The 24967-nt window shown below is 39.5% G+C and overlaps 2 protein-coding genes across 3 annotated transcripts; one reads left to right on the top strand and one right to left on the bottom strand.

The window, feature by feature from the left end:
• Positions 1–1223: 1223 nt before the first annotated feature.
• On the bottom strand, positions 1224–14500 carry LOC139946508 (cell cycle checkpoint protein RAD17-like). Of its 2 annotated transcripts, XM_071944193.1 has the most exons (16): positions 14357–14500; positions 12476–12533; positions 11712–11957; positions 10747–10836; positions 9615–9768; positions 9273–9409; positions 8716–8894; positions 8402–8471; positions 7835–7946; positions 6938–7138; positions 6540–6622; positions 5696–5842; positions 4994–5140; positions 3888–4008; positions 3108–3165; positions 1224–2347 (listed from the first exon to the last, which is right to left on the bottom strand). In XM_071944193.1, exons 2-16 carry the CDS (start codon positions 12500–12502, stop codon positions 2161–2163), a joined length of 1959 nt encoding a protein of 652 aa, XP_071800294.1. In that variant the 5' UTR covers positions 12503–12533; positions 14357–14500; the 3' UTR covers positions 1224–2160. The 2 variants fall into 2 exon arrangements, with proteins under 2 accessions (XP_071800294.1, XP_071800295.1); XM_071944194.1 differs by lacking the exons at positions 1224–2347; positions 3108–3165; positions 3888–4008 and adding an exon at positions 4075–4154.
• A 489-nt stretch (positions 14501–14989) lies between these two features.
• Positions 14990–24935, top strand: LOC139946561 (Golgi-associated kinase 1A-like). The gene is made up of 5 exons (XM_071944259.1): positions 14990–15521; positions 18561–18685; positions 19761–21077; positions 21251–21495; positions 24557–24935. Exons 3-5 carry the CDS (start codon positions 19761–19763, stop codon positions 24744–24746), a joined length of 1752 nt encoding a protein of 583 aa, XP_071800360.1. The 5' UTR covers positions 14990–15521; positions 18561–18685; the 3' UTR covers positions 24747–24935.
• The last annotated feature ends 32 nt before the right edge of the window (positions 24936–24967 follow it).

Below are 24967 nucleotides of genomic sequence, written 5' to 3'. Positions count from 1 at the left end.
GCGTCTGCTGCAAACACGTCGGCAAAACAGCGAGCTTTATCTGGGTGGCGGTCGTTAAATTGAGCACATTTGTGTAATTTCCCTCTGACTAAGCCCACAAACCGCCATAAACACTTCCTCTGTGCCACTATCCACACTCTCTTGTCCTCCAGCAAACATTAAAGTCACTCAAAACTCCTTCAAAGTTTGGATTTCCCGCTGCAAACAACCTTTCACCTTTCCACTCTCTAAACAAAATGGCGTCACATAAAAAAAAGCCAATGTCTACTAAACTTCTATCAGTCCCTCATTGGTTTTATGGCCACTGAGCGCATGCGCGCTGGCCTTTTCCGACCCCTGGTAATCTAGGACCAATTTCATAAAGCTCTTTAACAGAAAATACTGCTTGACAAATTTCTTCAGTCTTTGCCAAGCAACATTTGAGTGGGGCACCAGCCTCAACCATGCAAACTTACCGTAAACTTGGCTAGTAACCTGTTTCTGCTAAGCAAAACTTTCTGTGCTTAGCAAGTTTTTGTGCTTACAGGCTTTATGAAATTGGGCAAGATACTTTTCCCTGATTTGCCTATTTCACTTAGGTAGGAATTATATTGATTTAACTTTAGCACCCAGAAGCTCTTGGGGATAAATAATTCATCTAGAATTCAAAAAAATAATGAAAGTTGCTTGGGGTAAATAAGAACTTTAGTGACAGTAACTTTTCTTGCATCCAAACATAGCTTCTTATTACAAGTTTAATTATTGTGCAACTATTATTTGTATTACACATTTGTGTGATCCTTTTCATAAAGAAATGTTCAAAGTCAATGTTGATCAGCTAGAGACAGATCGAATGGCATTGTCATTAAAAATTTGGTAACTACTGAAAATAATTGTTCACAAAAGAAATTGTGAACAAGCAATGGAGAGAGCTGTTGACAGTATAAAACATTATGAGAAACGGCTCCCTCTGAAGTAACTTAGTTTGAAAGGGGTAAATTTTCACTTTAGGCCTCCAGCCTTTTATTAGGCATACGAACATGCAACAATTAAAGGTGTTTTTTCTTGCATTATTATCTTGCTATTTGGTGACCAATTGAGCCAAAGTTTTCACAAGTTTGTTATTTTATGCATATGTTGAGATACACCAAGTATCCTGGTCTTTGACAATTATCAAACGTTTCCTGCGCCTTTGTAGGCAAATTACTTATTTTGAGGCCAACATGGACACATAATGAACGCAATCACAATGTCAAACGTTTTATTTGAATGCTGTGCCAAGATGGCAAAACCCAAATCCTAAATATTCTCACAGTTGCATAGATAGAATGAAGAAAAAAACAGAAACAAAAGAAAGTCCAAAGTCCACTTGGCTCAGTATTTAAATACAGATAAATAAAACAAAAATATAGAGCAAATTTCACTGGTCAATTTATAGTTGACAACAAGATAGTTAATCACAATCTAACATGCCCAATAAACACTGGACCTCAATGCACAAATCAGACTATCGGGCTGTAATCAGAGTGATTAAGTGGATAAATATTCATAAATCATTCTTTAAGAAAAAGGAGTGCATCCTTATCCCAGATTAGTCATTCAAATCACGTAGACAGTGTCCAACTACATCACTCAGATATTCTTAATTGATTCACTTTTATGTGAAGGTACCTTCCATAGGCCACCATCGCTGTAAACTTATGAGAAAAGCTGTGGTCAAACAATGGAAATGTGCTAGAAAGTACTCTGGGCCAATGATAGGTCTTCCTTTGACATCAGAGCTCAAAATCGGAATTGCTCTGCCCAATACATTCATGTTGCCATGTTGTGGAGTGCTTTCTGCTCTAACAGCCAGGCTTCAGATGGATGATACCCAAGCCTACATGTACATACATATGGACTGTAAAGGGGGTAACCCTGTTTCAGCCCTAGGAGTAGGTGGCAACAGCCTCTTGAAAAATAGTTAATTTGTAGCTAACACCTAGAAGTAGCCTTCAAGCCTTGAGTGTCTGGCATGAAACAAATTTAAACAAAATCTTGCACTGTAAGGGGTCTGTACAATGCTTCTGTATCCCACATGCCAAGAAGTCACTGGTATCCTGCCCATTTCTCGCTCAGCAAAGGAATTTGTTAGGTAGAATTTTCCAGTAAACAACTTTATGAAAATTTGCCCTATTATGATCAGTCATCAAAATCCTCTATGACGATCTCATCTTCTGTGGATGCGACTTTGCTGAGAGGGTCAACGCTTTCGGCAGTGATGTGAGGCCCTCTTTGGGGTAACATTCGAACTCCTTGTGAGCTTGGGACATCTTCATCAGCTTCATCCTCTATTTCGTCTTTCTCATCCAGCTTTTCTGGTCGATGCCTGGTAGGGGGGACAGTGGAAGAAAAGTGCAGGGAGTTAGGCAAATAATAATAATAATAATAACGATATTGAGACGTTTGTAAAGCGCCGAATGGAAAAAGCCTCTAAGCGCATAAAAAGAACAACAACATACAAAGAGTGAAAGATACAATCAGAGACTTAAAACAGTGTAAAGAACTAGCCGGGCGAATATGCACAGGAAGACTGTTCCAAAGAGACAGTGCGGCTTAAAAAAAAAGATCTGTGGCCATCAAAAAAGGACGAAGCTCTAGAAGTTGAACGCACTGACTGTTGAGATGATACAAAGTCTGATAGGGGAATAATGGTGAAAAAGTTCTGATAAAAGTCACGAACATTTCATTTAATTTCAAATGACTTTCCAAGGTATAACATAAACCTTTTTTTGTTTCAAGATGAATTACTAGTTTATAAATTTTTCAGCTCTGTGTAAACATTGCTGTTGTGCCACAATCAGGAAAAAAAGTAGCAACATTTCATCAAGTACAATTTTACCCCAGGGAAAACAACTTAAAGTAGGAAGAACATCACGCCTAAATCATGCCCGGAATTACACGCAGGCCATGGCCTTCGTTGCCCCTGCTGTTGGCCTTGGTGCCCCTTCAAAAGTTTCCCATTGACTAAAAGATTTTCCAATTGAAGTGCCCTTTGCGAAAACGAAAGTGGCCTTGCCCTTCAACATGTTCAAAAACTGAGATTCTTGGCCTGCTGCATAATAAAGAATAAGATTTATAATCCTTACCTCCATGTTTGTTTGTATCGAGTAAATCTTGTCACTTCTTGAAGAAAATTAATCTGACCTGAAGATACATACAGATGATATAAATGACAAATGAAGAGGGAATTACAGTGAGGGAGCTTTTCATTCATTTATTTATTTTGTTTGTTTGGAAGAGCCCTTTGGTCTGATAACATGAAAAAGAAACTCTTGTCAGAAATGATATGTTTCTAAACAGAAGGTTTAGAGGGCTGCAATAAAAAGAATGGTCCTAAAAGTCTTGACTTAAAAGCACTGGACACTATTGAGTATTACTAAAAAACAACTGTGAGCATAAGCTTGCTTGAAGATACATTTGTTATCACTTGTTTGCAAGTGGAATAAGTAAAATTATCTTCAAGCAGACTTGAATCCTTGATTCTGATTCGTCGATTTGTTTTGGTTTTTATTTATGTTGCACAACCCATATCACACCCTGCATAAAGTGTGTTCTTACTCTGCATGATGCGCTTTTAGAGGCTTTTCGCAACACACCTTAAATAACAAGCTAGTGAAAATGCAAAAGTGGTGCGTTTGCGTAACAAGGCTGATCGTCACAAGCGACGCTTGAAGTTTGCTTGATGATAAGAGCATCTGTATCTAATTTAACCTTCAGCCTTGTTGGAAACGGTACTCAGAGTTGCTACATTTTTCTGTGCTTCACTGATGCTTATAATGTGATAACCAAAAGCGAAAGTGTGAAATTGTGAATTTGACGGTGGAAAACTTATATGTATCTTTACTCATGCTTTCATTTGCACATACCTGGATTCTTTAAGGGGACACTGATGATGGCAAGATAGGGTAAGAGTTGGGTCTGAAGCTCAACTGGAGTCCAACATTGACCAACAAACAAACCCTTTGCAGATAGACAACCTTCACGATACTGTGAACGAGATAAACAAACATCAGCATTGACCAACAAACAAACCCTCTGCAGATAGACAACCTTCACGATACTGTGAACGAGATAAACAAACATCAGCATTGACCAACAAACAAACCCTCTGCAGATAGACAACCTTCACGATACTGCGAGGGTCAATAGGTTAAGATAAAGGCCGGTTCATACTTCCTGCGAGTTCAAAGCGAGTTTTGACGTGTTTCGCACATACCAACTGCTGCAAAATAATTTGTTTCAAATTTGTGACTTCAATATTTACTTCGCATTCCCATTCGCAGGAAGTATGAACCAGGCTTAACTCACAAAGGAAAAAATAACCTCAAATTGCTTATATGAGCTCTAAATCCAACCCAATACTCTCCAATCCCTGGCTGGTCCCATAACACACCTAGGGTAAGAGAAGCAATTTATATTCAAGTGTCTTGCTCAAGGACACAAGCATTCATACCCCTTGGTGAAGAAGAGTGGTTATCGTAAAGAATCTTGTCACGACCGGGATTCAAACCCGCACTCTAATGACTTAAAGGAACACGTTGCCTTGGATCGGTCGAGTTGGTCTTTGAAAAGCGTTTGTAACCGTTTTTTATAAAATGCATATGGGTAGAAAGATGTTGTAAAAGTAGAATACAATGATCCACACAAACATGCCTCGAAATTGCGTGGTTTTCCTTTTACCTCGTCGACTAACACGTCGGCCATTTATGGGGGTCAAAATTTTGACTCCCATAAATGGCCGACCATGTTAGTTCGCACAGTAGAAGGAAAACCACGCAATTTCGAGGCAAACTTGTGTGGATCATTGTATTCTACTTTTATAACATCTTGCCAACCATATGCATTTTATAAAAAACGGTTACAAACGCTTTTGTTTTGACCAACTCGTCCGATCCAAGGCAACGTGTTCCTTTAACCACCAGAACTTGAATTCGATGCTCTCAATCACTCTGCAATGAGACCCCCTTCTTACCTTTTTAGAAGTATCAAACCATTGTGGTTTGTGAAGAGGTTTCCATCCTACACTACTCGTACAACTACATCTACTCCGAGCAGTATTACAGTGGATTAAAGCACGTGATGCAAGGGAAGCTCCGTATGTAGTCATCGCTGATCTTGACTGAAGGAATGTAACAGCAATGGTAAGAAAACAAAAATCGTGAAGATCACAGGTTTATATAAACTTTACACGGTCTTATGATGATGATAATAGAAAACTTCCCTTGAATTAATTTTGTCTTAAATGTCATATTTGATGAGAAATAAATAAAACTAACTTCCCGCTTGGAATTTGTTTGGAATCGATGTCATGCAAAATGTGTACGTGGTTTTCAGAATTTGCGCGTGACCAAAATGGCCCATTGATTTCAAACTTCTACAGGTTTGTCAATTTATGTATATGGTGGAATACAACAAGTTTACTTGGCAACGAGCAATGGAGAGCTGTTTGAGAAAGAGGTATCTTATCACTCAAATAATAAAATACTTCCTATTGGAAAGACCACAAATTTGTGGAACAATGTTTTCTTCTGTCAATATTCTCTTGCAGATTCAAGAACCAATTGAGCCCAAATTTTTACAGGTTTGTTATTTTATGCACATGTCCGGATACGCCAAGTGACTGGTCTTTGACAATTACCAAACATGTCCAGTGTTTTTAAATAAATGTTCTTACCCTCCATTCACATGAGAGAAAGTCTGAATCGCTGAAATACTGACTGACATGAACAACATCTTCAACATTCTCATAGAAGTCTAGATAGTTCTGATGTAGGTACAGGTTGAAGTTATCACTACTCATATGAGTTTGCTCTAACACTGCCTGAAATCCAAAAAGTAACATTTGGTTTTTATATTGTGCAAACATACATACATACATACATATCAGCATTTATATGAGGCACCTTTTTCACAAAATTACAAAGCGCTTACAGAAGATGCAACAAAGAAGTTCAAACCCTAGATGTTCCAATATAGAGTGAAATTAAACAGTCAAATAGTTCTGTAGAAATGAGTCTTAAGTAGTTTCTTGAATTGTCAAAGTGAAGTTGCATGGCGAAGATGTGATGGTAACGAGTTCCAAAAAATTTGGATCATTAGCAGAAAAGGCACATGAACCAGGTCTAGAGACGGTGCGATGTTTTCGACCAAGAGGTTCACTAAAGGAAGTGGTTGTAGCATGTCAGATACGTACATGTATGATGGTGACTTGTGAGCAAGGGATTTAAAGACATGTACAAAAAGTATGAAGTCAATTCTGTTTGCGATGGGCAGCCAGATATTTCAGATCGAGGCACTTAAAAAAACTTGGGAGATATTGCCCAACATAACAAGTCCGGATGGCCACTTCCAAGGTGAGGGCTGATGACCCATATCAACTGCCACCAGGGGCACTACTCGGCTCCTTGCGGATAACCAATAAAAATACCCAAACCTTTTAACCCACCCCTCCAGGGCTGTTTTTACACAAAGACTTATTTGTGGTAAATAGGAAATGCGTTATTAGGAGTAACACTGACCTCTGGATTGACCTTTAACCTATCTCTATCATGATGAGCTAAATGGGCTGGAAGGACAGGATCCTCAGGGCCTTTGGGTTCCCCTAAAGAGTAAGACAAAGTAACATCACATTAAAGGCACTGGACACTTTTGGCAATTACTCAAAATAATTACTAGCATCAAAACTGATTTGGTAGCAAGCAATGGAGAACTGTTGATAGTATAAAACATTGTGAGAAATGGCTCCCTCTGAAGAATTTTTATTTTGGAGAAGGAAGTAAAATCTTTTATCACGACCACGACCACGACACCCAACAATTACTATTTTCAAACCCATCTTTAGTTCCAGTTGCAGTTTATGCTCTACATGCCTGCCTGAACACAAAGAAACGAAAGAAATGGTTGTAAGAAGTCTTACTTTTACAGTACAGGATCTTTCCCAGAGCTCTGAAGAGGAACATAGATGTGTCTCTGCCTCCGATTGCTGCCAAGGAGCTATCCTTCGTAACTTTCTTCTCTTTGGTCTGTCTCCCAGACTTCCCAACTGGTTGTTTTCTACTTTTTGCTGTGGAGGATTTAGGAGGGTTGGCAGCAAGTGCTTGTTCTAGATCATGCGTGTCTAGAGATTCAAATAGAAGATACTTTGTCAATTGTCAAACCATGAAATAATATTATTAATAATAATATTTATAATAATATAATGAACTGGCAAGAGTAGTACCCATGGTGGCTAGAGCACTTGGCACCATTCCGAAAGCACTGTTAGAGAGACTGGACACTATTGATAATTAGTTTATAGCATGTAAGCTAATTTTTAAAGAGCAATGGAGAGCTGTTGAAGGTATAAAACATTGTGAGAAACAGCTCCGTCTGAAGTAACATAGTTTCTGAGAAAGAGGTAATTTATCACTCAAATAATAAAAGACTTCAGCTGAAGCCTTTAATTAGGCAGATGAAAGCACACAAATTTGTGGAGCAAGAGTGTTTTTTCTTTCATTATTCTGTAGCAACTTCACAGAGTTGTTATTTTATGATGTTGGGATACATCCACGTGAGAATACTGGTCTTTGACAATTACCAAACGTGTCCAGGAGTGGATTTCACAAAGGTAGTCCTAACTTAGGACTAGTTCTAGGCAATGCTAAGAGATAGGACCAGTCCTAAGTTAGGATGAGTTACTGGTCCTAACTTAGGACCAGTCCTATCTCTTAGCATTGCCTAGGACTAGTCCTAAGTTAGGACTACCTTTGTGAAATCCACCCCTCAATGCTTTTAAGGGAGGCTGTGGTAAGTAGGTAATTGCACTGTATTATACCTTTGAGACATGCAAACTGTAATGTGTTGATTGCACTACGAACATCACCAGCACTAGCGTTGGCTAAGGCCTCAATGGTGGTCTTACATGGCACAGGAAATCTCCTCCTACCCTGGTGATTTGGACACAAAAATATGACATGATTATTACAGGGATGTGAAAGACTGCTGAGAAAGAAAAAAATAGTTAAATAATTCCCACTCTCTAGTTACAAACCAACCGAACAATCAACTTGATTAAAATTGAATTAAACTAAGTTTTAGTGAAAACTAATTTTAAAAACTTTATCTTATATCGCATTTTACAGAAAAGTATTAGTGTGGTTTACATTATTGCCGTGGTCACTGGGCCAACAAGATTCCTTTAATTTTTCTCAGCTCACTGGTGAGAATACATTTCTGAGCTGCCGAATGGCACTAGTGGCTTTTTTATTACACAATATCAACTTCTATCCCTCGCAATTACCCATTTATACCCCTGGGTGAAGAAAAGCAATTATCAGAAGGATACAGTTAATTAACTTTTTGAAAAAAACTGATGATGTAGAATCAAAAATTTCATTCTTACCCGATTCGATTCAGTCGTTGCAATTCTTGTCATCACCTTTACCATGCTGGTTAGGGCTACAGGATTGAAACTAATAAAAAAAAAAAAACATCAAAATGTGAGCTCTTAACTGTCAAATGGGGAAGGGTAGAGTGAAGAAGCCTTGTTAAAAGGGATTAATGAAAAACAACGACCCCCGTACATAGCCGATTGTCACACATGTTATCATGTTCACGAGTATCTCGCAATGTTTGTAAACTTCTGACTTTGCAGGAACAATTTCCAAATAATAAAGCAAAGACGCAAAAACAAACTCGGTAAATTACTGGACCCACCTGATGCTCTCAAATCCAAGATTACTTTGTAGATCTTTGGGGAATAACTTATAGGCACTTGATTCTCCGCCGTGTGTATCACTGATGATAAATACTAATGGCGAACGACCAGTGACGGTGAACTTTCGCAAGACATTATGAAAGCTTTGTGGATCCCGGTAGAATGCATTGGGGATGTCCTAAAATAAGAAGGAAAACTATTTAAATGGAGGTTTATTCTTTGTCTGTAGTTACAATTACAATTTACGTAGCAAAATATCATCAATAATAATAATAATAGTAAAGCGTTCTTATAAAGTGCATTACCCACAGAGTCCCAGTGCGTTGTTCAAAGTCAATAGAGAACAAACAACAAAATTAGTCAGAGATGAACAAATGTGATTATTAGAAGGCGTTTAAATTGATCCAGAGTTTGTCTGTCTTTGAACCTGAACTGTTTGATCATGAGCCAGAATACGTTAGTTTTCCCTACTTGCAACGGTTTAGTAAGCAAAAAGCATTTCTGTAATGTTCCTTTAATTCTTATCTTAATAATGTTGATGATTATCAGTGGTTACCTCAACCAGACAAACTTTCTGTGATGACACTGCACTACCAAAGAGTTGAAGGGCTGGATACCGGTTAGCCCTCGTCAGGAAATCTTGAAAGAGAGCGGTCTGTGATTGGCTGACAGAACCTCCAAGTAAGTTGAAATCTGCCATTGAATATTAATAATAATAACAATAATAATAATTTGTAATGAAGACAAGGATAAAGAAAGCAAATGTTATGCCTTAGGATAATAAAGAATGTGTGATGAGTGATAAAAACTCAAATCCTTCTGTATCATACACTTTGGCAATCAGGATATTGAAGGATTTGGGCCCTTAATGGTGATAAAGTAAAGCTCAATCAATTACCCTGTCTGTCTTGCCTGAAGCGTTCAACATCAAAGCTTGCTACATCCGGATTGGACCATTGCTGAACTTCAGCATGTAGTTCCTTAGCCAGAACATGAATCGTTGCAGTCTTACCAGCTCCAGCTGGTCCAGTCAACACCAGAATTGGGGCTTTCTAAAAACACAAAAGTCAAGAATAATGATAATTTATAGAGCGCTAATCACATAGGCGCTATAACCAGACTGACAAAACAGAAGGGTTTTAAGCAATGATTCAAAAAGTGCCAATGAAGCTGCTTGAATGTGGGTAGGTAACTTGTTCCATAATGTTCAAGCTATGACTGAAAAAGCATGATTGCCATAGCGGGTCATGGTGTGGAGTCCCGGGGAAAGCTGGAAATGAGCAATGGAGAAAGAACGAAGGCCTCTGGTAGCTGATGATGGTGAAAGAGACTGAAGAGGTACATGGTCTTGAGATATACAGGAGCCAAACTATGAACACTCATCTTAAAGGCACTAGAAACTTTTATATTACTCAATATATATATATGTATTAGCAAAATAACTTACTTGGTTAGTAAATGTGTGTGGCACCAGTGAAACGCATTCTAGTTGCCTATGTACGCGGAATCCATCATAGTGGATATAGCTAATGAATAACAGTTTGTACGACCCCTGCGTGTCGTGTCATGTCAAGTTTTGCGCATTATTCTTTAAGCAAACTGATTAATAAAGGCAAGTCTATGAAGGAAGTAAGAGTTTGTACTTGGAACAGTTCTAAGGCACCAAGGCAATAACTAAGGGCTCTTGAGCCAATTGCACAAATCTTGCTATCTGTCAGACAGTCAGTAAGATATTTTGAACCATATTCATCAAAGTATTGACAAATCAGGGAAATTAAAAAAAAATCATCAGAACATGGAAAGATTTTTTTTATTTTTGGGGAATTTTCTGAAGTATCAAGGAGGCGGTAACTCTACAAACTGCTTTTCATGGTGTATCAAGCTTATTAGTTAGTAGTTGAATTTGATGCCTTTACACTGACAATTTAGTATGCAAGAATGCAGTAACTTGCCTTCTGTTTGCACCTAACTGAAGAAGATTCAAATCAAATTATTTTTTAATCAAAATATTTTTCAAAATAACTGCGTACCTGTCCACTTGATCTTTGTCGCTGTTGAATGTGACGTTTCAACCATTCTTCAACTTCAGCAATTTTCTTCTTGTGTACGGCTAGATCAGTCTGGAAACACAATCATGGAGAAAGAATCTGTAAAAATATGGTGATTTTATAGATGGAAATTTGCATGGGGATAAAAAATATTTAACAAATTTCCCTTTTAAACTCATATGGTACACCGATGTGAGATAGCACTGTATACTCAGTAATTCCTCCTGAAAACAAAAATTAAAGGCATGTTACTTAGGTGGTTTTCCAAACCTAATGCACAACAGTATTTAGCAAACACTCAAAGGCAATTTAGAAACCTAAGGAACTTCATGCATGAGAATGTTTTGTACACTGAAACAAGCCAACAAAAGCCAAGCAGATAAGAGCGCCAAACTCAAGCTCTGGAACAAAAGCAGAGAACAACAAAGCAACACAAATAGACCTTACGCATTGATGTCATCCGACCGTCATCTTAGAGGTAAAACGGTGATGAAATAATCGAAACGCACAGATTTGTAATTGTACCCGCGGCGCATATGATTGGCCAATGAACAACCTCCTTTTGACCTATAGACCCTGTGCATAACGCAGAACATTCTTCCCAAAGCAACTTTCCGGCCGCCATGACAGGGACCAAAGTAGCACTTGTGGGGGTGCTGACATACGTATTTTGCATACGAGCGCCTCCAATTGATCAGAAAGTTTCACCAAAGGTCACTGATTGCTTACACAGTCATGCAAAATACGTATGTTTAGCACCCCAACAAGTGTTACTTTGATCCCTGTCATGGCGGACGGAAAGTTGCTTTAGGAGGTGCGTTTGGCGTTGTGCAAAGGGTCTGTAGGTAAGGTGAGGGCACCCTACTGAAATGACGTCATGTGCATTTAGGTCTACAGACAAAGAAGAAGGAAAAATGTGAGGAAAAGTATTTTGGTTATACACCTACTTGTATCTGTGGTGCATGTTTGTCTACCCATGTCTCAATATCCACACTCTTACGATACTTGTCCTTGTCTGTCGTTCGAATCCTCCCAGGGTTCTCATCATTTCGGCTTCTCTTTCGACCGAGTAGTTGTGGAAGAGTGTCCTCAGCTTTCTTGTTACTCATTGATTTTGATAGATGTTTTGTTGGTCTGCTAACATGAGGCGCATTGTCAAAGTTATCAAACGAGGGCGATACCCATTGCTGGCGCTGGTGTATAAAACAATGTTCAAGGGTTCACAAAGTGAAATCTGTCCATAATAGTGGGTCCAACATTAATACTTTACCGATGTAGATTTGGTTTGAAGTAACTTATTAAAAATAAAGACCATAGCAGCCAAAAGCTGAATTGCAGTCAAGTTTATACAAAGAGATAACAATAGACACTTCAAAGAGTTAGAAATACATTTTCAGGTAAAATGTCAGCCTGAGAATTAATAAGAAACAGAAATACATGGTTTTGATTTTGAGATAAGTAGATTCCCAATTTACATGTGAAACATTGAAAAATGTCAATTCAGTCCCAAAACCTTTTCTTTGACTCCATTGTTTGAGAAAGAGGTGTTCAAATATTGTGATAGATTGTGGCCGCTCTGTGCGTTTTGGTACATGACGCTTGCAGCCTCTATCGTCTGGTTTGATTTACCCCATATCCAATTCATTATCTAGTATGTCCTTATAATTATCATTTCAAATCTTATATTATAAATTGTAAAACACTTATTTACCTGTGATAACTGGGAACTCTTTGCCATTGTAGAGAGTGGTTACAAACTTCACATAGTTCTGTATTTTAGGATGGATGCAAAATTGATGTCACAGTACTCAAGATTCTATTAGAATTACATGTACCTCCACTCAAAAACCTAATGAGAGTTAGACCCAGTAACTGGGGCGCTGTACTCCTTTTCAACAATTTTTGACTTTATCTGTCGTACTAGCACCCCAGGGAATGGCACAGAATTTTAACGAATACCCAGTTTTTCGCGACACCCAGCCACAAAAAATGCCTCAAAATGACAAAAAGACCAAACAAACTAGCTCAAAAATCGCCTACTCTATTCTCGATACGTCTAGGATGTAACATCAGGCATTTAATTGTACTCACGATCATTTTTTAAACTCCAAATCGATGATTTTTAACTCCGCATCGTGGAGCGATTGACAAGTCTGCGATTTTCGGATGTGTATGGTAACGAAACATGGCGTCGCGTTGTGGGTGGATGTCCATCAACGGCTGTTTAATGCTACACTTGTTACAGGCGTTGCAGCGAATGCTATACATTGTACACGGGGATGGGTACAGGCGCTGCAGCTAGCGAGTGCCCACGTGCGTTCAATCATGGGCAACGTAACTTACACGGTGCCGGGTTGTTGGAAAATTATCAGAAAGGGGGTGAAAGGTTCTCAGAAAGGGCATCTTGTCTGAAAGAGGGGATTTTTCTGGTCATCGCCCCCCCAAAAAAAAGAAAAAAAAGAAAAAAAAGGGGGAAAAATATGATAAATAAATAAAAACCGCTGTACTTCATCTAGGCCTACGATTTTTGTGCATGGTTAAATTGCTTCTTATAATGTTTAGTGCTGCCAGTGTCACTGTAGAATTTTTTTTTATTTATTTGTCATCTTTTTTCCCCTTTTTTTCGTTTTTTCCTTTTTTTTTTGGAGGGGGGGGGCGATGACCAGAAAAATCCAGACCAGCAGACTTCATCCAGAACCATCCAGCTTCATCCAGCAGACTTCAGACCAGAAAAATCCCCTCTTTCAGACAATATTCCCTTTCTGAGAACCTTTCACCCCCTTTCTGATAATTTTCCAACAACCCGGCACCGTGTAAGTTACGTTGCCCATGATTGAACGCACGTGGGCACTCGCTAGCTGCAGCGCCTGTACCCATCCCCGTGTACAATGTATAGCATTCGCTGCAACGCCTGTAACAAGTGTAGCATTAAACAGCCGTTGATGGACATCCACCCACAACGCGACGCCATGTTTCGTTACCATACACATCCGAAAATCGCAGACTTGTCAATCGCTCCACGATGCGAGTTAAAAATCATCGATTTGGAGTTTAAAAAATGATCGTGAGTACAATTAAATGCCTGATGTTACATCCTAGACGTATCGAGAATAGAGTAGGCGATTTTTGAGCTAGTTTGTTTGGTCTTTTTGTCATTTTGAGGCATTTTTTTTGGCTGGGTGTCGCGAAAAACTGGGTATTCGTTAAAATTCTGTGCCATTCCCTGGGGCGCTAGTACGACAGATAAAGTCAAAAATTGTTGAAAAGGAGTACAGCGCCCCAGTTACTGGGTCTAAATGAGAGTGATACACACAATAAAACAAAGGTGGGGAAAAGTTTCCGTATGGCGCCACCACTTTTTCATTTGATATGAAATAATATAGGAACTTATTTACCTGATTGATATATCCCTTTTTCTAAAAATGAGTGAAAAAGTGGTGGCGCTATGCGGAAAGTTATCCTTCAGCTATCCTTGGCCACACAAAATCAAGTGAAGTGGGGCTACCAAAATTTTGACTCCAATTTTGCTTTTATCCAAGTCCATGCTATATGACTATGTACGTTATTAGTTAATAATAATAATGAAACTTACCACCATGAACTGTCTTTAGTTGTGTAGCCCGAACAGTATTTGTGTTGGAATGGCTCACTGTTTGATTTCTGACTAAATTCTGTTACAAAAATGATGCCAGTTCATGGAGGCCGCCATTTTGAACTGAACAAAACTTACTACATTTTGCACATTCTGTCAACAGAGGGCGCAGTGCCTAAAACTCCTGAAAAGGATAAAAATATCGTGATAGTTGTGAGATCCAGAACTCATCAATTTCTGATCTCACCATGCCAATTTCCATCATGCACAATCATTTTTGCCGGCTTGACCATAATGTGTGGGTAGGGCCAGTTAAATATGTAGCTCAGTCCTTGGGTTGTCAAAGACCACGCCCCTCACTGAAGGGCGTGGTCTTTGAAAGCAGTGCTTTCCAACATGAACACGATTTCACAAATCTGCGAAAATAAGTGCTTGATCGGTCGTCTGAGGTGGAAGAAAATAAAATTCATCTTTTTTGATTAAATTGTGTGGTTGTTGAAGCCTGAAAAAAAACGTTCCTACTATCAACTGCTCTCCATTGCTTGTTCCCTTGTTATTCTAGTGCAGGTAATTACCAATAGTGTCCAGTGCTTTATAAGAGAATCACTTTATCTCACCAGTGTATGACGTTATTCCAAATACTAATTGCCTATTGCCCTAATTGAAAATGTAAATGAACGTTTCGAATCCGCAACATAATGAGACAACCGCTGGCAATATCATTTTCTACCGTAACGTCTCTGCGCATGATAGATGGATGTTTTCAAGAGGTGTATTGTTCCGGGAATAACAACTTTCTCTGGTCACAGCGGTAGTAATCCAGTAGATACACACATCATTATACTGAATAAAGTGTTTAACTTAGTGTGGACAATTTGTGCATAGGGATTATTGTAAGCCCAGAGTGTTGGTGTAGTGCTATGTTTTCGTCTTTGTGTGTACACAGCAGGTAGCATGTTTTGTCAGGAAGGGGGGAAAGTTTCTTCCAATCCTTATATTGCAAATGAGCGACTGGTTGCGAACCCGCTCCGCAGTGCGCAAACACGGCTGGCCGAGGCCAAGCAAGGAGTACACACACAACAACGCATAGAGTGAAGCAGTAGGCTTTAAGACTCCACATCGTGAAAACCACATCTTGAAAATCACATCTGATACAAGAAATGAGGTGAGTGGCTCAATCATCGATTCTGATGCCCTTTCTCCCCAGTGTGAATAGTGTGTGTTGTTGTATAATACCTTGAATCGACGTAAATAAGTTGTTAAATTTTGTAAATATTTCCGGATGAGACAACAACTTTATCCAAAGCTCTTATTCATCCGGCACTTCAGAACCTATACGTTGAGCACCCTGTTGGATTTTGATTGTCTTGGGAGCATGTGTGGATAGCCTTCAATGCACTGGATATCGGCAATTGTCATTCTCACTTGGTGTATCCCAACATATTATGGATTAAATAACAACTCTGTGGAAAATTGAAATCAGATGCCTTATTTATCGGCTTTAGGCCTGAAGTCTGAGTGGGTTAAGTTACCCCTTTCTCAACAACTATCAATAGCTCTCCGTTGCTCGTTACCAAATAAGTTTTTATGCTAACAAATATTCAATTCAAAATGAAAATACTTTTAAGAATCTGTTTGAAGCAGGAGAACAACCATCCGTAATTGGAATACACAATCTTAGAAACGTTTCTGGCAGTAACGCTTCCAATGTGGACGTTTTTTTTTTTTTTTTTTTTTACCGCACTCTACTTTGCAGTGAAACGATTCTCAAATATTGCTTCATACTATCGACAGTACTTCTAACCAATGAGGTTGTATTTCCATTACTTTAATACCGAACCCTGGCCCTTTACTTGAGGCAAACAAAAACAAACAAATGGTGTGATCATCTCGGTCTACATTTTCAACTGGGTTGGGGTGATCATTGAGATACAGCATGCAGTCATTGACCAATATGTGGTTCATATAAATCACAAAATATTACTCTATATGGATTGTAGTTTTATTATTGCACACCAATAGTGACTCCCCGTCGGTCTATGACCTCAGTATACACCTTTTATCAGCGGCACGCCATCATTCGTCAATTTAAAACCCGTCCTGGGGCACCGAATAAAGCCAATTCTGGTTTAAGTTATGTCCTTGTAACCTTGTATGCAGGTTAGTGGCTCAATCTTGTGGTTTAGTATGGTACCATTAAAGGTCGGGATTTAAAAAGGACTACATACTGGTACTACATAACCGGTAATTATATGAAATCAACACTTTTGTCCTCGGTCTCCGAAATAATTTGAAACACTGTTCTTAAAGTCCTTCATTGTCAACTTCTACAACGCATTTCTTCTATGGCATTACAAGATGTTTATCTTAGACAGTATTTTTGTTTATTTATTAGTTTATTTCGGTTTACAAACACAATATACATTGTCGAGAATCATAAGGTAATTCTACAAATCGCATGCTTACAAAAGACATCAATAAAGTATTACAACATCCTTTTTCATAGCAAACAAAGAAGAATTACATAAGAATATCAGGAGTGTGGTGAAAAGGAAACATTCAGCAGGAATTTGCACCACGAGGAAGGACTGCAGATGCATGCTTCATTTTTGAGAAGCAGGGGCAAAAAGGCAGTTTCTTCTTGGTAAAGGGCACCCTATGAAAAAATTGTCAATTTCTACTGGAGCATTTCATTGGCACCAAGGCAATGACCAGGCATGGAGGCAATCGCCTCCGTTGCCAGTCCGTGAAGTATCAGGCCTTGAATGCATTGTAGGGAACCCATGAATGAGACTCGGTTACCGTGGTGAGATGATCGGCGTGAGTACCCCCTTGACTCTCTGACCATCTGCGTGCATGGCCTTGTGTAGGTCACCTGGGCCCTGAGCGTGAGAAAACTTTAAATGCTACAGCTGTTATATACTACAGAAAGCTCGTAAATGTCAAATTCCGTCATTGATTTGGCACACTGTTAAATAGTTCTTTCTTCCTGTATTGTGCTTGATACTTATATGTCATATTTCTATGACAACACTCAATTAAATACAAAGAAACAAATACAATTCTAGGACTAGACTTGTTGGAAGTCCTCAATGTTTCTTGTGGCAATAGCAAAACGGCGCTCTCGCATATAGGGCATATACTCTCTTGTCTCGAGACTTTAGCTCTCGCGACTTCGTCGGTCCTTATAAGAACCAGCAACATCATGAGAGATGTATCCCTGATCGTTGGTCATCGTACTTAAAATATTGGTTAACATCCTAAACACGTTTCTTCTCTCTTCCCAAGTGTACACCTGGATATATATGGGAAGCCATAGCCGTTGTAGTTATAACTACAAAGAATATAATAGTTTCTTCTCTTCATCCAGGTGTACAGCTTACTGTACTCTCGCGGGGGAACAATAAACCAACTTTAAAGGCCGGTATTTTCGAAATTTTAGGCGCACCAAATTATGATGCTGTATACGTTTCTTGACATCGGTTTGAATCATAAAATAATCGGAGAACAGTTCACACACCACGTCTTTAAACTGATGTCTGTAAGATTAAGACACTGTGTGTGATTTGATTCGCCAGAGCATGATCTAGTTTCTCCTCATGCAGCTGTCACGTTGGAGTCTATACACTAGTGTATAGTCGTGCGCAGTGCTGTCAGCTATCAATGACCCCAAAAACACATTCCTTGGGGGGGGGGGGGTGAACCTGTCACTTGGAATCCAATAGAACATAAAGCAATAACCCGACAGAGACTTAATAGTGTGGACACCAAATCCCACGTGTACATGACACGGACCAAATATCGGATACGGTTGGGTTTAATTGCTTTGTACTAGAACTGGGTAATGGTCTTAACGTGTTTATCTTATTCTGCACAATACTCGAAACTTGAGGTTGAGTGTCGGGCTCCTCTTGCATTTACTTTTGCGAGACTATTGAGAACTGGAATGTACAATCTGATATTAATACTGAAACTTTACCGGTGTGAATTTTCTTCCTCCGTGGTAATACCCTTAAATTGTCTAGCTGAGGTCACCGGTTGGAATAACGGCCTATGGAAATGCAAACTATAACTTCGCGAGACTGTCTGTTTTCTTCCTCCGAGGTTTAATCATGGAAGAAGGACCATGGTGTATTGGAGGGCCACTCCATGTTTTAAACAAATCTGTCATATGTTAGCGAATGTTTTATGTGATATCGTTTAGGTTGAGTGAGTGGTGTTTTGGATCACTTAGTCATTGGATGTAGTGTATGCAATGAAGATGACAGTCGCAGCTGACGTATGGTGGCCGAGGACAAATTCAAAACTGGTTAACTTCACACTTTTGAGGTAAGCAAACCCTGCTCCGAGCGTAACTGTAAATATTTTTTTTTCAGATGGGCTGTGGTTAGGCAGAACGAACAATTGCGCGTCTTTTTTATACTCCTTTTTAAGATGAAGCATGTGCAAGACGTGAGACTGAGACACAACCCAACATTAATTAGAGTTCCGTCTCATGATAAGACGTGTCAAAGTCTATCGCAAGGAATTTGAAAACAATGCATCATCAGACGATTCTGGATTGAACAATTGAACTTTTGAGCAGAGGAATGCAAAATATTGTTGGTTTGCTTTTTTTATGTACGTGTGCTTTGATACTCTTCCTTCTTGTCTGAACTGTTTATGGAAATGGCATTTGCATATTCATAACAATTAATGTGACGTCACTGAAGAAGAAGTTGCATGGTTGCGGCAACACACTCTTCTCTTACTATTACTTAAAACACTAAGGTGGACTGGGATGATGCCTTACGGATCCCTCAAATTGTTTAAAATAATTTGTTAATTTTTAAAGTCTGACTTGTTTGTTTCAAGTTCGTAGTTTGAGCAGTATGTTTAATGTCTTATTTTTGTGTTTTCTTTGTCAATACTCCAATTGCATTTGTCACTCTGGAGATTTGCCTAGTTGAATTCGGCGGATGTTCATTGGCCGTAGCAAGTGGTGCTATAATGGTTGGGTGATAATAGCCCCCGTCTCTGTCAATCACTGTTCCAGAGTCCTTCTAAAACACACTCTTTTACAAGTAAGAATGTGTAAAAGAAGGAAAAAACAAATTTGAGGATGCCTCAACTGTTCTTGCATGGGACACGAAATACATTGTTTGCTTTTGTTTCCGTTTGCCGTGCACTTTTAACTAAAAGTATTGGTAATATTTATTTATAGATGTCATACATTCAAACTAAAAAAACAGATGCCTTTACCAGAAAGGCATGTAGGCCTACACCATTTTGTAAACAATACATTTGGTTTCCATTGTACCATAGCTGAAGACCAATTCACTGTGTTTTGATTCATTGGATATTGCTAGTGTATTCTAACAAATTAATTAAAACCGTCATTTACTTTGATTTATTGACACTGCAGATGACAGTAGTGCCCTTACGAGGCAGTCTGCAGCGTTCACGCCGTGTGCGTCGCTTTCTGATGACATCCCGTCTCTACCTGCTGCTCCTTGTCCTCGGAGCATTCATCGCCGTCAACTCCGTCCTGTACTTGGGCATCAATCGGGCTGAGGGTAGCGGTGGTAGGTCCATGGATCCCCGGAGTCTCTCTATCAAGGAGAGGGTCATATCCATAGACTCTTTGCAACAAAACGAGGACGAGCCCCACGGTAATACACGCTGGGATTTATACATCGACTCGCCTCGACAGTTCCGGGGTCTGTCTGAGAACCAGCGGGGGAAGGGTGACGGTGAGGACGAGGTAAAAAGGTCAAACTCCCCCAGGGTTGTCTACATCACACGAGGTGCTAATAGTAATCCTAGAAATGACAAGGAGAGGATTCTGTACCAAGGATCAGACAGTTTGCCAAGGAATACCGCCAACACCAAGCAGGTCACCGTCAGAGTTGATTATAAAGAGGCAGGTAATGCCAAACAAAACTTGGTCTTCACGAGGAATCTCAGACTAAATGTAGCCGAAGGCAAAGCTGGCAATAAAATACCTGCAACTAAAAAACGAATTGCTACTGGAAATATTAAAACTAACGTAGCCTTAAATCAATCAAGATTTTATCCCGCACCCGTTAAATTAAAAAACAAGTTATCGAAAAATTATGGGAGGAATTCTCGCCGTGAAGAGGAGCACGACCGCCGGGAGAGGGTGGCAAGATCATCTCCGGACAATGAGCCCGGTAGAATGAACCTCAACAATCGCCCAAAGTGGTTGAGTGAAAAAGACGCTGATGTATTGAGACACTTAGCTGAGGGTTCCATCTCCAGTTTTCAAGCAATTCATTCTAAATTCGCTGGAAAACTTGGGTTGGGAGTTTTAATTTATGATCAGGATGTTGGAGCCAATGGCAATAACGACAAGAGAACTACTGAGCTATGCGGGGTCAGAGGAGTTACATGCGCCGTGCTATACCCGCCGGCCGAAATTCACCGAGTGCTCGCTTTCCACTTGGATCGCGTGCTCGGCTTCAACCGAACGTTGCTGACGATCTCCCGAAGACTGCCCGGAGAGATCCGGCGGCAGATCGGGATGCCGGTGGATGTCAGTTTCCCGTTGATGTTGTTTGAGCCGAGTCTGTACGAAGACACAGAACTTGCCGAACTCACCAGAGCTCAGTTAAGTGACTGTTTGGGTGATGGAAATGACGGGAACAATGAGATGGAAGAGTGTAGTAGTGTGGTGGCTGATGACTGGGGAGCTGTTGCAGTATTTGACTTTCTTTTACAAGTTAGTATTTACTATCTCTCTTTCACCTGCTCTCTTCCTTTTTTGTTCACAATTGTTGTTTACTTTGCTGCATGCGTCTGTAGTGAACTCGTCTTGCACCTTAGTATCATTTTTCAACACTGTACTTCTTGTGACTGCAACCCTCACACCATGTTTTATACATTTTGTCAAAGATTTATCATCGCTTGGATCTGGGATGCTGCGGCCTGGACCCGTTCGAGAGGCATCGCCGTTGCGGTGTGTCTATTGCAGGGGGGCAAGCTGCAAGGCAGTGCAATCCATTGATCAACCCACAGATGGTTGGATGTGGTTTCCGTATCGCATCAGAATCAGATAAACTCATTCTGGTGGAAAACTTGGTAGATCTACGGGCTCCTGATGATAAGCTAGACTTCATGCTCCTCAGAGGACCAAACAGGTAGGAAGGCTCATTTTATACCCGGTTGTGAAGCAAAGGACTCTAAGATAAGCGAACTTAATCACGTTAATAGCTAAGAATCCAAGAGAGAAGACGGGGGAAATTACTCCAGTGAAAACCCAAGCAGTGAGGTAGGGACTAAAAACCAAATCCAATCCAGCGTGATTCCAACCCGGGTCCTGGAGGTGGAAGGTGGGGAAAGATATCACCAAACCAACCCGACAACCCTGATGTGGATAACCCTGGTGGATAACTTTGACCAGTACGATGGCCACTTTGTGACCTGCTCTCCTAGAATGTAGATGAACAGAGAGGCTCCAACTCCAAGATCAAAAATCAGTTTAATGATGCACTCATTTTCCAAAAGATGGAGTCCAATCCTTGGGGAAATATTATAAGTATCTAACCTCACTTTAAAATGGTGTAAAATGCCCTATATTTGTTGATAACATTTTGAATACATGGCCAAAAACGTGCGATAACGTCACATATCAAGTACGGTTCGTACAGAGAGAAATAACGAGAAAGGGGTGGCTAACATTGCCAACCATTTGTAATGGAATATTCCTCTTTACAAAATGTGGTACTGGAGCAGGTCTATAAAGTAAGCAGTCAGGTCAAAAGTTTATCATGTTTTTTTGTCGATCACGAGAGGGGCCTAACACTCATTCTTTAAAACTAGACCAAACCTCAATATATTGCAAGAAAGTTAATACTCAAAGGCTGCACTCTCTGCAGAGACTAACCCAACGGGAGAGAGAGAGATACAATTTACACAAATTCAAATCGACTATAGTTTCAAAACCAAATTTGCTCGCCCGAAAGGAAGAAAAACAAGTTTCTTTGGTCGTTGGAGCAACAATTTGGAACTTGAAACCAATCGTGTCATGATTGCCATCGGGACTACAGACCACCCTCTGCTCTAGCCGACATGGATATGTCTAAACTCTAAGTGTCCCGCCTCTAACTCCATGTCTTTCTGAAGTTGCGTACATTTTGAGATATCTCGTTTTATTTTCACTTGCAGCGACGCAACAAATTGATTTTTTTTAAGAGAGAGTATACTATGTCAATTTTAACTCCAAAAGTTAATGACCATATACAAAGTTACTTGGAAAAAGAGCTCTTGGAGCGCTGCTGATATTATATAAACATCTTTAGAAACGAAACACTTTAATGCTTTGTCAAGTATGTCAAGAAATTACAAAATTTTCACCCAAAATATTTCTTTGGAAATCTGGAAGCACATAATCATACAAGTGTGTTTTTTTCTTTCATTATTCTCTTCCAACTTCGATGACCAATTGAGCCAATATTTCCAAAGCTTGTTTATTGTATGCATTTTGTTGGGGCACACCAAGTGAGGATACTGGTCTTTGACATTATACCAAAAAGTATATACACTGCCTTTAAATTCCAGGGCAACATTTCCCCGTACTCAATCCCTGAGCTAAATACCATCTGTGTCGGCGCCGGTGTCTCATCAACCGGTATGATGAAAGTTATAATATGCGTCAAAGACAACATTTGCTAATAACTTTAAATGTTGACTTTAAAGGTACAGGGGTGGGTTTCACAAAAGGTAGTCCTAACTAAGGACTAGTCCTAGGCAATGCTAAGAGATAGGACCAGTCCTAAAACAGGATCAGTTAAGAGATAGGACCAGTCCTAAAATAGGATGAGTTACTGATCCTAACTTAGGACTGGTCCTATCTCTTAGCATTGCCTATAGGACTAGTCCTAAGTTAGGACTACCTTTGTGAAATCCACCCCTGGACACGTTTGGTAATTGTCAAAGATCATTAGTATTCTCACTTAGTGTATCCCAACATAACGTATAAAATAACAAACCTGTGAAAATTTGGGCTTAAATTGTCATCAACTTTGTGAGAGAATTTTGAAAGAAAAACACCCTTTCATATACATAATAAAAAAAGACTTCAGCTGAAGTCTTTTTACTATTAATGTTGAGTGAGCATTACCTCCTGCTCAAAAACTACGTTACTTCAGAGGGAGCCATTCCAGTAGTGTACAGTGCCTTTAAATGTCATCATTTTCAGATGTGACATTTAAAAAATTCACTGAATTCCAGTTGATGTCCTCGCAGTATTCAACCCTATGTTGTTTGCATTTAAACGGTGACCCATCTGTGAAGATCACTTCAGTAACCGCTTTACCATCTTCAGCAAAAAACATCATCACAACATGATGACAATAACAAAACCTTTAAAGGTAACATATAGGTTTGGTGTTCAGGGGGGGGGGGGGCTGATACATTTAAATCTAACATGGTTAAAATATAATGGTGATAGAAAGCTTCCCTTAAAATATTACTTGCTGAGGTGCAGTAGTTTTTGAGAAACGAGTTAAAGCCATTGGACCCTTTCGGTACAGAAACAAAAAAAAAAGTTCACAGATTTACAAATAATTTACAGGGTTTACAGAAGGTAATGGTGAAAGACTTCTCTTGAAATATTAGTCCATGAAACGCTTTACTTTTTGAGAAAACGGTAAAACAATATAAATTCTCGTTAACGAGAATTACGGATTTGTTATAAACACATGTCATGACACGGCGAAACGCGCGAAAACAGGAGTAAGTTTTCCCGTTATTTTCTCCCGACTCCGATGTCCGATTGAGCCTAGATTTCCACAGGTTTGTTATTTGATATAGAAGTTGTGATACACGAAGTGTGGGCCTTGGACAATACTGTTTACCGAAAGGGTCCAATGGCTTTAAACAATATCACAAAACATTAATTTAGCATTGCCTGATAACATTGCTCTGTGATTTTCACCTTTCCCCCTCAAAAACTTGACGACTAATGATTCTGAAGCTGAAACTTCTACATGTCATTAATTATATTACAATTAAATACATATCGATCTGGATCAGTACTGCAATAAATCTCTCGATTTGGGATGTATCGGTTGCATTCACAGTGAGTATAGGGCCGGATTCATGGCAAGGGGAAAAAGAAAAAGAAAAAAAATGGCAAAAAAATGATCTACAAAAGGTTTCAAAACCCTTTAAATTGTGTTGTTTTTCGTTCCATTGCAGTTTCCCTGCGAGAGCTGTAACCATACTGAAGGAAGCTCGTCTTCATCCCATGCTTCTTGAATCTCTCTCAATTGACAGTAGCTACTGGGAAAACCAAGGAGGACAACCAGCCATTGAAGACATCATTGACGTCATTGATAGACGGGCAGGAATGTTTCTTAAATATATTAGTAGTTCGCAAAGGGACTAGAAAAATGCACTAAGTAGTTTTCGAGGCCTGCGGGTAATTTGACTGGTTTTAAAGGCACTGGACACCATTTGGTAATTACCAAGAACCAGTCTTCTCACTTGGTGTGTCCCAACATATGCATACAATAACAAACCAGTGAACATTTGTACCCAAGCGTTCATCGAAATGGCAAGTGAATAATAAGAGAAATGAACCTTCTTGAACAACTCTGTGTGTTTTCA

The sequence above is a fragment of the Asterias amurensis genome, chromosome 13 (genome assembly GCF_032118995.1).
Source record: "Asterias amurensis chromosome 13, ASM3211899v1".
Classification (NCBI taxonomy): domain Eukaryota; kingdom Metazoa; phylum Echinodermata; class Asteroidea; order Forcipulatida; family Asteriidae; genus Asterias; species Asterias amurensis.
Note: the sequence above shows the minus strand (reverse complement) of the source record. Positions and strands in the feature narration are given on the sequence as shown.

Bases quoted from the DNA above. Each gene is read 5' to 3' on its own strand.
- LOC139946508 (XM_071944193.1), bottom strand. From the start codon at position 12,502: ATGGCAAAGAGTTCCCAGTTATCACAG. The intron at 7,139-7,834 runs GTATAATACAGT...TTGAATCTCTAG, and splicing joins ACAGTTTGCATGTCTCAAAG to ACACGCATGATCTAGAACAA. The intron at 4,009-4,993 runs GTAAGAAGGGGG...TCTCGTTCACAG, and splicing joins GGTTTGATACTTCTAAAAAG to TATCGTGAAGGTTGTCTATC.
- LOC139946561 (XM_071944259.1), top strand. From the start codon at position 19,761: ATGACAGTAGTGCCCTTACGAGGCAGTCTGCAGCGTTCACGCCGTGTG. The intron at 21,078-21,250 runs GTTAGTATTTAC...ATTTTGTCAAAG, and splicing joins TATTTGACTTTCTTTTACAA to ATTTATCATCGCTTGGATCT. The intron at 21,496-24,556 runs GTAGGAAGGCTC...GTTCCATTGCAG, and splicing joins CTCCTCAGAGGACCAAACAG to TTTCCCTGCGAGAGCTGTAA.